The 13,649-nt window shown below is 42.6% G+C and overlaps 1 protein-coding gene across 6 annotated transcripts in view; it reads left to right on the plus strand.

Annotated features, from left to right (window-relative positions):
- DIP2C (disco interacting protein 2 homolog C) overlaps positions 1 to 13,649 on the plus strand; it is a 401,118-nt gene that overhangs the window by 266,599 nt on the left and 120,870 nt on the right. For 5 of the 6 annotated variants that reach the window (XM_061585822.1, XM_061585823.1, XM_061585824.1 and 2 more), the window contains 2 exons: positions 1,576 to 1,701; positions 3,127 to 3,336. In XM_061585822.1, coding sequence (XP_061441806.1) covers positions 1,576 to 1,701; positions 3,127 to 3,336 — 336 coding nt within the window. Of the gene's footprint in view, positions 1 to 868; positions 1,153 to 1,575; positions 1,702 to 3,126; positions 3,337 to 13,649 lie in introns of those variants that run through there. The other variant, XM_061585827.1, reaches the window with a different exon arrangement.

Genomic DNA, 13,649 nt, shown 5'->3' on the forward strand with positions numbered 1-13,649 from the left:
AATCCCATGAATTTCATAAAATAGTTCAATGAAGTACAACATGTTTCTACCATCAGTAAGTGATGGGGGCTTTTCTGATATCCTTAGGCTGGTTCTGTTGCTGCTTGTTCAAAATGCATTCAGTTTAAAACATGATGCTTTATCTGATTAGTCTTGTTTTGTTTCCACAGAAGTTCTTAGTTGGTAGGCAAATTAATTTAAACTATGCAGATTGGGGTTGAAGTGCCAGCCCCCCCCCATCACACTCCTTCCCTGGCAGGGCAGCTGTGCTTTAACAACTGGGTGACAGGCAGAAATTCAAAATGTAAGACAACTCTATGGTGGGTAGGGTTGCCAGGGACCAAGAGGTCTTTTGTATCTTTAAAAGTTGTGCAGGGGGAAGGGAGCATTCCACCTTGTGGTTTTTCCCATTACAGGGTTGCAAGAACACCTGCACTTGGCTGACTTTCTCTTCTCCTAAAGATACAAGATCAGTCTCAGGCCCTGAACCTGGCAACCCTAAATTGGTGGGGAAAGCTACAGCTCTTGCATTTCTGCTTGTTAAAAGTTATAGAACCCTTGCCATAAAAAAGAGGAGCAACCCTAATGTAGGCACATCACTTCTTCTTTGTGCTTTGCCTCAAACTAAAGTAGAGTTTGGCTATTTGTTGAAACACTAGCCCTATTTAAACAATACTATATAGTGGAGGGGGACTTACCTGTAACCCTCCAGATATTGCTGTACTCCAACTCCTTTCATCACTCACTGACAATTGGCCATGCTGGCTAGGGCTGACGGGAAAAGGAATCCAATAACATCTGAAGGGCCCCAAGTTCCCTACTTTTGCTAATATAGTGATGTTCTGTAGGTAGATGAGATTGAAAATAATCTCTTGTGTTCTGACATTTCTGAATGTTCTGAAAATGCCTCTCTTTCTTTCTTAGATTTATATGCTGTTCTAGATTACCAAAACAGACTTCAAAGTGGTTTACAATGCACTAAAAACAATTAAACAATGAAAAACAATCCAAATAATATTCAAAATGAATAAAACAGCAGCAGCAAATCAAAGTAAAAAATAGCAACCAAAGAAACATCCAACTAAAAAGAATCAGGCTAAGAAATGCTGGAATGGATGAGCCAAACCTATAGCCTGTGGAAGAACTAAACAGGTCTATGCACTTCTTGGAACTTATTTCAAAGATTTGTACTGCAGATTTAGCATTCTTAAAGGAAGTTTCAAGAAGTTAAGCATGTGCTTAGCTTTATTCCAATACATGTCTTGCTGCTTTTTCTCTCTGAGAATCGCTGCAGAATTGGGCCCTTGCTTATTTAGTTATTTAATTTATGAATCTCTTCCTTTGAGGCATCTTAAAGTGATTTGCAATACAATAAAAACATGCAAAACAGCTGCATATATAAAAACAATTTTAAAACAAAAACAAAAAACAATTTCATATAAAACAGTGACTTGAAGGGGACATAAATATGTCACTGACTAAGGAAGTTACATGGTTAACTTCCTTCTAAACGTTGTCTGTATTCATGATCTCTTCTGCTGGAATTCCAAACTGATATTTAGGTTTTAATTCTAGATGTTCATACAGAAGCAGTCCAGGCAGCTCTTGCAAAACATAAAGAAAGGAAGATGGCGGTGCCTATGCCATCCAAGCGACGTTCATTGGTGGTGCAAACATCAATGGATGCTTACACACCTCCAGGTAAGAAACCAATAATATATGTGTTAAGGTAAAATTTTTGAAGCTTAAAAAATTGACAATTGATGCATCATTAGAGTAGGAAGAAAGGTTGCTAGACAGCCTCAAGTTGGCAGTAGTTCTGACCCCACTCAGAAACAGCCTGATAGGTGCACATTTACTTACAAATAAGTACTTTTGTATCAATGGGGTTTACTCCCAGGTATGTTTGCCTAGAGTTGCAGTCCAAATCAACCTGCATGCCAGTTCTCAAAATAGCGACAGTCTTATCTCCAGCATTCCCTTTTTGCTTGTTGCTATAGGAAAGTCACTGGCCCATTTTGCATTTCCATGTTTGGTGCAGTTAATACCATGATAATAAATGTATTTATTCAGCAGCAAGTCCCTTCTGAATGCAGTAGACCTCACTTCTAAATAACTAGCATCCTGGCAGTATGTGCATATTTGAGCAGAAGTAGGTGGTGGCCCCTCCTTTAAGATGCACAGATGGGGCACTGCTTTGAGTCCCACTTTCATGGGAAATCACATCTCTGAGTTTACAAAGCAGGGCCTTTTCTGCTGTGGTGCTGCAGCTTTGAAAATTCCTTCCCAGGGAGACCAACCAGGCAACAACATTTTATATTTTTGGTTGAAAGTTAAATGTATCTTGTAGTGAGATCTTCTATGTGAATGAACATAAAGCTCACTGAATTCAGTAGAAATTAACTGCGAGGTCAGAAAACATAGGTCTGCAGCTTTATTCTGCCAAGCCTTTTTGTTTCTGAGCATCAGAATAACTTGCATGGTTTTTTAAATTAGAACTGGGCTGAATTATCTGTTTTTAGTTTAAAGGGGAACGTTTAAGGATGGAATTCCCTCCCATACATTGCCTATCTTCCTGCTGTTATCCCTCTCTGATTTTATTTCAGCCAGGCTTTCTTTGTCTTCGGTGATCCCAGGCAATCAAGAATCACATACAGAATGCAAGGATATTATGCCATTACAGAATGCAGTAGCATTATGGCAACACATAGCCAATCAGATTTGGCTGCATGGCAACATGCGCTAATGCTTTGTTTTCAGATTAAAGAGGGGAAAATATCCTTTTTGTCAAGGTAGTTGTAATGCCTTAGAAATGGGATTGCTCTTCCTGTTGTGGCAGTACATCTTTATTACGGTGCAGCAAGAAGGGAAGCATGCCCAATGCACATCCAATAGCAGATGTGTTGCTTTTCAATGGGATGATATGATCATCTCCATTCGGATGCATCTGGTCTTGCATGTCTACATGTGATAAGAGCTGCTTAGGAGTTGGTGGCCCAGTAGTTGTAGCAAGAACACGTTCAAGGTATGAAGCGTTTACAGAACTCACTTCCCTCCCACTACATATTTTGGCCTATGTTCATAGTTTTCCATTGAAACATGAAATGTTTTCATCTTTTTGCATAGATACCTCATCTGGTTCAGAAGATGAAGGCTCTGTACAGGGCGATTCACAGGGAACTCCAACATCAAGCCAAGGGAGTATAAATATGGAACACTGGATCAGCCAAGCAATCCATGGCTCTACCACCTCTACAACATCTTCATCTTCAACGCAGAGTGGTGGCAGCGGTGCTGCACATAGGCTAGCTGATGTAATGGCGCAAACACATATAGGTGTGTATACACCTTGTTTTATTGCTCCTTCCTTTTCTGTTGTGCATAATGTTTTTTGAACTTTATAACAGTCTGGTTTTCTTTGAAAGGTTCTCTCTCATTTGTGGAAACAGTTGGAAGTCATTTAGGCCAAAGTTTGTGTACATTTTCTACTAGGTCTTTTGTTTTGAGTCCTCTGGTTCTATTAATTGGATTATATACTTTCAAAATTCAAAGGATGATTGAGATAATACTACAACTCCAAGCAAGGTTTACCATGCAATACGTACATTTTTGAGTCCCACAGAACTCTTCCTTGGAGGGGAAGTAAAAGCAAGGGAACAGATGTTTCTGAGCAAAGGCATGGTATTAATTGTCTGTGTGCAGACTGACATTTTAGTTAAGACTGTAATGGCGAACATTTGAAAAAAGATGTGGCATGATTCATCAGAATTTCTTTTACCTTCTTAAATTTTGTTCAGATGGCCAGCTGTGTTGGGCGGCCATACAAGGGAGGGGCAGAGTGCAATCAGGCCAGCAGTTCCTGCTCCATCTTCTGCATGGTAAGTTATTCATGTGAACAGACCATGCAAACAAATTCTGTGCTTGAAGTTGGGGACACTGCATAAAGCAGAGTCTGTGATTATGCCTGTGTGTGTAGGGTCTTTTCAAGAAACCAAATAAATGGACTTAAGATGGGAGCAGGGCCTACTGCGTCTATTCCTCTCTGCCCTCTTGCCTGGTCATTGTCACTGTACATGGTTGGTCACACAGGCAAAGCTAGGCCTACGGTTTGATCTGCATCCAGTTTACTTGGAGAGAAGTCCCATCAATTCCCATGAGATTTACTTGCCAATAAACATTCTGGCCTAAGCATGTTTACTTGAAAATAAGTCCCACTTTAATAGGGTTTGCTTCTAGGGTCATAAAGGGGAGGCATCAGTGAGGTGCTGCATCTGAAAATATAAAAGACTGTAGCAAGCTGTGTTTGTTTCTAGCAATGGTAGATCTTGCAGATCCCTTCTAAGAAGGGCAGCAAGGTGAAAAAGAGGATGGGCTCCTGCAGCTTCCCTAGGTGTGTCAAAGAGAAGATTTCAGCAGGTGCAGTTTGTCAAGCTGAAATTCCCTTTTCTACCCAACTATTAAAGCTGTAAGTGCTTAATCTTCTTTATTTATTTAGCTACTCTACTTATAAGGAGAAAGGTAAAGCTTGAGGTTAATTTAAACACAGAAGGTATAGAGTTAATATAAACTGAATGGGATGATCTTTCATAGTGGTTTCAGTGTTATATGTTAAACCTCTGTTCCATCTCTTTTTGGTTGGAAGTTTGGAAGGCTCCCCACCCCCACTTTTGGTCATCAAGCTTTGTCATCAAGTTTAACAACTTTGATACCTAGTTTTGGGCCTTCTAAAACAATAAACCTGCAATCCTGTGTATGCTTATTTGGGAACACTCCCTACTGAACTCACCAAGGTGTGCTCCTCATATATGTAGTAGGGTTGCCAGATTCAATCCCTGAGACTGATCCTGTATCTTTAGGAGAAGAGAAAGTCAGCCAGGTGCAGGTGTTCTTGCAACCCTGTAATGGGAAAAACCATAAGGTGGAATTCACCCTTCCCCCTGCACAACTTTTAAAGATACAGAAGACTGCTTGGAGGCCAGGCCTGGCAACCAAGAGGTCTTCTGTATCTTTAAAAGTTGTGCAGGGGGAAGGGAGAATTCCACCTTGTGGTTTTTCCCATTACAGTGTTGGAAGAACACCTGCACTTGGCTGACTTGGCTGACTTTTTCTATTCCTAAAGATACAGGATCAGTCTCAGGCCCTGAACCTGGCAACCCTACTGTGACTATTTCCTCTTGGAGTACAGGAGGGAATTATGACAAATTAAATTTTATCCAATTTCTGAAAGGTTGCATTAGTCACAAAGTCTGGATGTTGTCTTTAAATACATCTTTATAAAAATAATGTGGCATGTTGTTAATTTTAGACTTGGCACAGTAACTCTTGCTATTTTTTTCTGTATGTGATTGGTGGAGGAATGGGGGAGAGATGTTATGTTACTTTTGAGAGACTGGTGGCTGATTTCAAAGTGTAGACCTTAGAATGTTGGGTCCTAGACCAAATTTTAGACTCCCTTGCAGCCTGAATTAAGAACAGTGGGTGTGTCTAGAGCGTACACACATAATATCAGTGCTTACAGGGTTTTCTGCTGCAAGGGAAGCTATCCAGCTTAGACAGGGTTCATGTAGGGGTGTCATTTGAGGCATATATGATGAAGCACATGTAAGCCTGAAATGGGTTCCTACAACTGATCCCTTACGCTGGGGGACTGTGTGAGCCACTGTGTACATAAGTGTATTTCTAAGAATATTTATGGCCTACCTACAACAAAGGCTCTTACCATATATGGAGCGAGAAATGCCAGATGTCCATGCTGAATTTAGAAAGGGAAGAGGCACCAGAGATCACATCGCAAACATACGTTGGATAATGGAACGGACCAAGGAATTTCAGAAGAAAATCACCCTGTGCTTTATAGATTACAGCAAAGCCTTTGACTGTGTAGAACATGAAAAACTATGGAATGCTTTAAAAGAAATGGGGGTGCCACAGCATTTGATTGTCCTGATGTGCAACCTATACTCTGCACAAGAGGCTACTGTAAGGACAGAATATGGAGAAACCGATTGGTTCCCAATAGGACAGGGTGTGAGACAGGGGTGTTTTTTATCACCCTATTTATTTAATCTATACTCAGAATATATCATACGGAAAGCAGGATTGGACCAAGATGAAGGAGGTGTGAAAATTGGAGGGAGAAATATTAATAATTTCAGATATGCAGATGATACCATACTACTAGCAGAAACCAGTAATGATTTGAAACAAATGCTGATGAAAATTAAAGAGGAAAGCACAAAAGCAGGACTATAGCTGAACGTCAAAAAGACTAAAGTGATGACAACAGAAGATTTATGTAACTTTACAGTTGATAATGAGGACATTGAACTTGTCAAGGATTATCAGTACCTTGGCACAGTCATTAACCAAAATGGAGACAATAGTCAAGAAATCAGAAGAAAGCTAGGACTGGGGAAGGCAGCTATGAGAGAACTAGAAAAGGTCCTCAAATGCAAAGATGTATCACTGAACACGAAAGTCAGGATCATTCAGACCACGGTATTCCTGATCTCTATGTATGGATGTGAAAGTTGGACAGTGAAAAAAGCAGATAAGAAAAAAATCAACTCGTTGGAAATGTGGTGTTGGAGGAGAGCTTTGTGGATACCATGGACCGCGAAAAAGACAAATAATTGGGTGTTAGAACAAATTAAACCAGAACTATTACTAGAAGCTAAAATGATGAAACTGAGGTTATCATACGTTGGACACATAATGAGAAGACATGATTCATTAGAAAAGATAATAATGCTGGGAAAAACAGACGGGAGTAGAAAAAGAGGAAGGCCAAACAAGAGATGGATTGATTCCATAAAGGAAGCCACAGACCTGAACTTACAAGATCTGAACAGGGTGGTTCATGACAGATGCTCCTGGAGGTCACTGATTCATAGGGTCGCTATAAGTCGTAGTCGGCTTAAAGGCACATAACAACAACCACCACCTTTTTTTAGTTCATCAATTGATAGAAGCAAACAAGTGGCTGGTAAAGTGACACCCCCCCCCAAAAAAGGCTTTTCTGATCCAAATGTTTTCAAGGGGTGGCAAAATGCCATCAGAGAAAGGGCCATATGATTCTACCGAGGCAGAGGATTTCCAGAGATTGGGTGCCACAACTGAGAAAGGCCTCCCATGCATTCCTGCCAACTTCAAGGGTCTTTCTTGATGATTTTAGAAGCATAAGAAGCTACCTTATACTGAGTCACACCATTTTGTTATCTAGATCAATACTGTCTGTATCTGCAGTGGGGAAGCTTCAGGCTTGTGGGATCTACTTTTTGTTTTCAAGGACCCCACCCTGCCAAGGTCCACCGCTGGAGCCAAGTGGCTTAGAAAGAGGTTTGAACATAGAACAGGGCACCTTTCAGTGTATCTCAGCATAGGAATTTGTTTTCAGCTCTCAGTCCTTTCACATAAGAATCCATTCCTGGTCTCGTCCTGACACCTTTGTTGTCGTTGTTTCAGCATCATAATGAGTGTGTGTTCTTCTTCTTATTATTATTATTGGGAGTCGGAGATTCTTCGTGATCTACTGCAGATCATCCAAACATCTACCAGTAGATCCCGATCTACCTTCTGCCCATTTCTAGTCTATGTTAACTTGCAACTCCTTTCCTGGGTTCCAGACAGGAGTCTTTCCGAACCTTGCTAGTAGATGCCACAGATTGAACCCAGGGTCTTTTTATATGCGAAGCATGGTGCACCACTTCCCCCCTAGTTGCCAAGTAAGATTGTATGGAGGAATGTATCAGGTATCCTGGGGTACATACAGAAGTTAAGATCAATCACGGAGATGACGCCAGGAGGCATGATCATGATTTCTTGTCCCCCAGTCCATACACTTCTACTCAGTATGGGTAACTACTCAGGGTTTTAGCCTTCATTGTGGAGGCTTTTCCCAGATACTGCCATGGGGCTTGTTGTGCAAATTGCTCTAAACCTGTTTCTAGTGGCTGAATGCAAATTCATGAAGGGTAAGGCTATCAGTGGCCACTAACCATGATGGCTTTGTTCTGCCTCCACTGTTGGAATCAGCATGCTTCTGAATGCCAGTTGCTGGAAACGACAGGAGGGGAGACTGCTCTTGCACTCAGGTCCTGATTGCGGGCTTCCCACAGGCATCTGGCTGGCCACTGTGGGAATCGGGTGCTGGACTAGATGAGCCATTGGCCTGATCCAGCAGGCCCTTCTTACGTTCTTACTGTGTAGATTGGCCATTTCAGTGCCTTATACAAAGGTGTCGTCACTAGTTTTATTTTTTTAAACAGACTGTGAAAGGAAGCCAAGGAACAGATTAATACCTAGCATGACTGCACGTTTGACATAAGTTCAGTTTTTTAAACTTCTTAATTAGATGGTTAGAATGACTTCTCTCTGGATGATGAAAATGTAAGACAGTCTCCTTAGCTAACCGCTTGTTAGCAGGTAGCAATTGGGAGTGAGCTGGCTTCAAGTTTCTTTCCTGGAACAGAGAAATTGTACAAGTCTACCTTTAAAAAAAATGAACTAAACATTTTACTTTAATAATAGTTCCAGTGGTATTTCTTTCTCCTATTATAAGGAAGAGTGATTCCTGCAGACTGCTTCCTGCTCACAAGGGAGGATTTTAAAGAAGAGCAGTCCAGGAAATGCATGGGTAATCAGAGTGCTTCATTCTTGTCCTAAAAGTAGGATGGCACACTGGGACAACTTCTGCCCCCACCAACACCATTACTCAGAAATAATAATGTACTTTTGATGACAAAGAAATGCAAATCCCCATGCTTCCATTTGGGAAGCTCTCTCTGTAAGTTACTCCATCTGTGGGAAATGCCATATTATGACGAATCACTGCATTCTGAAAGTGCTCATTGTGGCAAATATGAATTTTTAAAGGGCAGCGCTCCACACTTCTGACTGTGAAAAACAGAAAAACCTCCATTCTGAACTCAATGGGGATCTGATCTCCATGGTCCAATGTGGAATGCTTCCCACTTGTTCAGATGCTAAATCACCCCCAAGGAAGAGTACAGTGTTAGCAAGACTCCTCTGTGGACATGTGTTTCACATTCACACATTCTACAAGTCTTGTGAATTAGAATCTTTATAGACATTGGCAATAGTGCATCTTGGCAGATTTACTGTCGGGAGGATGAGCTGGGCTCCTGGGGGGTTGTCAGAAGACGATTCAAATGGCTGGCAGAGGGAGGAGGGAGGAACTTACCCTCTGTGGAGCGAAGCCGAAACAGAGGACATGCCAGAGATAGGGTCGCCTAGCAACGGGGAGCCTGAGAGCCTTGAAGTTTTAGAATCCCCCCCAGACATTCCCAGGCCCTCCCTTCTCCGCAGCTCAGAGCAAGAGGGAGGGCTGATCACAGCAGAAAGGCGGAGAGATGGTTTACCCTCAGCTCCTCCTTTATCACCCATAGGGGAATCGGACACTTCAGAAGAGGAGGAGGTGATGCCTCCCCCCTCACCACGCACACGCAGACGGTTGAAAAGACAGGAGAGAAGGGGGGGAAGGCGGGCAGTATCTGAGGGGGAGTTAAGGAGGAGCGAAAGGTTGCGCGCCCGTTTAGCCCCTTCTTAAAGAACAGGCGGGAGCAGCCCCTTGCTCTGTCAACTTTCTCCCAATGTCGCAGGACCTGTATCCCTGTATTGCTTCATGAGAAAGCGCAGTCTTTGTTGGACATTACTCTAATAAAACACGAATTAACTACAACCTCTGGTCTGGTTCCTGAGTCGCATCCTGGGCCTGACATTTACCCAGTAATTTACAGTCACCTAGATCTTAAACATGGGGATATTTATTGAGCATATATACACACAGAATCAAAATATATGCATTTATCACTTCAATGGGCAGTAGCTCAGTACCCATTGACATCAGTGGGAGTAGCTCAGTAACAATATGTGTAAGGGAATTAGCTACATAAACCTAATCATAACTAAACTCACATACACACTCAGCATACAAACACACAAAGGAGCAAGCACACAAGGCATAAGAGGAGATGGAGCAGGGAGTTGAGTTTAGCACAACTGAGGAAGACACACTAGCTTGCCCTTTCTCTCTCTCTGGGCTCACTTTGCAGACTAGGCCTCAGTCATGCACAGCTGGGCAGGGAGGACCAGAGCATGGCTTCTGAAACTATCACACACACACAGTCAAAGATAGGCAGAGGGAGCAGATGTGGAGACTACAATTTGCAGGGAAAGGACCTCTAGAAGACAGGATAGAGAGTGAGGTATACCTTTCCCAGCCCTGATGGGCAATCTAGAAATCGAACTGGAGCGTGTTGAGACTCCTGGGTAGAGTTACCAGGTCTCCGGTTGTTGGCCGGAGTGTCTGGTTTTTGGGGGACCCCTCCAGCTCTCTGGCTAGCACCTCTTAATCTCTGGACTCTCAGCTTCAATTAAAAAAAAATTAAGTTTCTAGGTGGTCTGGTTCCTGAGATATACACCAAAACGTCAGCCGCCACCCCCGCGACTGTTTAATCTATTTAACTGATACGACGCTGAAGTTGGTTCCTAGTTCCCAGTTCCTTATTTGCTTGAAAGTTCAAAACACTAAAAAAGAAGAGTTGACAACTACAGCAACTTCAAACCAAACTTAACATGTCTCTGAACTCCAAAATATATGTTGGGGTACCCTGTATGATATATCACTGTGATCGGGGGACTCTCCCCGTCAAGAATAACAATACATTTATGCAATCAAAATCATCAGGCTTCTGATATTATCATAAATACATAATGATGTCATAAAATCATAAAAAATAAGTAACTGGGGGTGCCCACCCCAAACTCTGCTCTGGGATAGGACAAATCATATACCCCAGGAAAGAGGAGGGTGTCCTCTATGAGATGCCACTGCGTCCCGCCTGGCCCAGAGCTTCTGCTGGGCGCAGGACACGGAACAGGGCATCTATACAAAATCAAAGCAGAAAAAGACATACAGGAAAAATAAGTAATTGGGTGTGCCCACCCCAAAATCTGCTCTGGGCTAGGACAAATCATACACCCCAGGAAAGGGGAGGGTGTCCTCTACGAGATGCCACTGCGTCCCGCCTGGCCCAGAGCTTCTGCTGGGCGCAGGGGAAGGATGAGGGCATCTATGCAGACAGAAAGGGTAGAGAATCTTCTTATTCTTACTCATTTCTCAGACCTCTTTCTGAAGTGAAGGGTCAAATCTGTAAAGAAGTTTGGAGCAGCCATATTAAAAGATAAGGGCAGGGCATTCCAGGCAGGGGGTTGCCAACCCTGCTTGGATATGGATGTCTTTGCAGAGGATCCCTAGTCAAGCTTTACCAACAGCACAATCCAAACTATATCTACTCAGAAGTAAGTCCTGTTGAGTTCTATGGGGGCTTAGTCCCTTAGTACGTATGTTTAGAATTGCAGCCTTCAGGGGCATCCATCTTTACTTCCAAATGCTCCCATCTAACATCTCCACAACACTAGGCTCCTTTCTTCCTACAGTGACCTTCTGGTGCCTGGCCTGGCCTGAAGGCACTTAAACCCTTCTTGCCGAAAGCAAGTAGGCTAGATTAAATGTTCCCTACCAAGGCTCCATCTTTTAGCTAAGATGTCTAGCTTAATTTCCAGTCAGATATTTTTTTTAATTGTACGCTCCAAGCAACTGTGATTAATGCTTAAAGTATCATGCTTAATGACATCACTTGGGCCCGCCCCGTGACATCACTTGGGCCCACCCCTAAAATCTCAGGTTTTGGGATGCTTCTGACCTGACAACCCTACTCCTGGGTCACACAGGGAAACAGCAGATGCAGCAGGCAGGGGTCCTGAAATGGCTTCTTGGATCTCTGCTTTGGCTAGCAAAGGTCCAATGCAAAGCAGGAAAAGTAGTGGAGCCCTGAAAAGAGCTTTTGAAGCAGCTTCGGCAAGCAGGGACCTCTGGTTCAGCAGGCTGGGGTCCAGAGATAGTGAAGTAAGAGCAGGGGATAGTCAGATCTCTGATTCAGCAGGCGATTTCAGGTACAGTGATATTCAGCATGGTGGGTGACCATGACCCAGAGCAGCAATTCAGCAGGTGATTCATAGTGGAACTGGGAAACCAGAACCCATACTCCCAAAATGGCTCTAGGAGTCCAGTCTTTTTTTGGACAAAAGCCCCAAAGGAAAATATGGAATTAATTGGATCAGGTGTTTAAGGATAAGGAAATTACTGAGCAAGTGGCAAAATTCCTGAATTTGGCCATCTTGTTAATGTCAATTAAACTAATGGAGTTTTTATAATCTAGTATGTTGTATGTTGTAGTTCATGTTATTATGTAGTCTCTTATTTCATAACATCTAATATTATGTTCTGTATTTGTGGTCAGTTGACTGTAAATAAAGATTTGATTTGATTTGATCAGGCGGGTATCCTTCCTTAATTTCCATACCTATTATGAGTCCTATGGTCAGGGTGATAGGCTTTTATTTTGTGAAGAAAGATGGTGGCATTCACCTTTTAGCTAGCTGGATAAGATTTGAACAATGGGGTCCTCTGTCGAGGGCCAAACTTTTACAATTACTTTTGGGATTGTATTGATCAGATTGCCAAAGGTCATGTCCTGTGTATACGACTGGCATCATCTCTGGGTTGAAATGATAGACTTAATTCTTTCAGCTACTTTTCCCATCAGGTCTCAAGCAGCATCTTTGTAAAATGAACCAAACTGAAGCCATTTTAAAAGTCATATAGGCCATAATGGGGTGGAGTGTCTCTCAGGTTTATAGGCTCGTAGCTAGTCTGCCAACAATAGGGTGCAGGTGGGAGACCATTATAGTAAACATAAGCAGGCTTCAAAGTACTATAATTTTGTTCAGGGTTGTCCAGACCTTTAATGCAATGCTATTTATTTGAATATCTCTCCTCAGACTTCCCTTCTCAAGGCTAAACATGCCCAGTTCTTTCAGCCTCTCCTCATAGGGATTTGATTCCAGTCCCCTGATCATTCTTGTTGCCCTCCTCTGAACCTGTTCCACTTTGTCTGCATCCTTCTTAAAGTGTGATGTCCAGAACTGGACACAGTACTCAAGATGAGGCCTAACCAGTGCCAAATAGAAGGGAACTAGTACTTCACACAATTTGGAAACTATACTTATGTTAAGGCAGCCTAAAATAGCATTTGCCTTTTTTGCAGCCACATTGCACCATTGGCTGTGTGCCCAGGACCGAGCCCTGTGGCACCCCACTCATTACCTCCTCCCACTTTGAGAAGGAACCATTGATAAGCATTCTTTGAGTATGATTCTGTAGCCACCTGTGGATCCACCTGATAGTTGTTCCATCCAGCCCATATTTAGCTAGCTTGCTGATCAAAATATCATGGGGTACTTTGTCAAATGCTTTGCTCAAGTCGAGATATATTCCCACAGCATTCCCACAGTCTACCAGGGAGGTTACCCAATCAAAAAATGAGATAAGATTAGTCTGGCAAGATTTGCTCTTGACAAATCTACGTTGGCTTCTAGTAATCACTGCATTGTTTTCAAGGTGCTTAAAGACTGACCACTTTATAATCTGCTGCAAAATTTTCCCAGGGATTGGTGTTAGGTTGATGGTCTGTAGTTTCCAGGTTCTTCCTTTTTGCACATTTTGAAGATAGGGACAACATTAGCCCTCCTCCAGTCATCCGGCACTTCACCCATCCTCCACGATT

Source organism: Rhineura floridana, chromosome 10, assembly GCF_030035675.1.
Source record: "Rhineura floridana isolate rRhiFlo1 chromosome 10, rRhiFlo1.hap2, whole genome shotgun sequence".
Classification (NCBI taxonomy): Eukaryota; Metazoa; Chordata; class Lepidosauria; order Squamata; family Rhineuridae; genus Rhineura; species Rhineura floridana.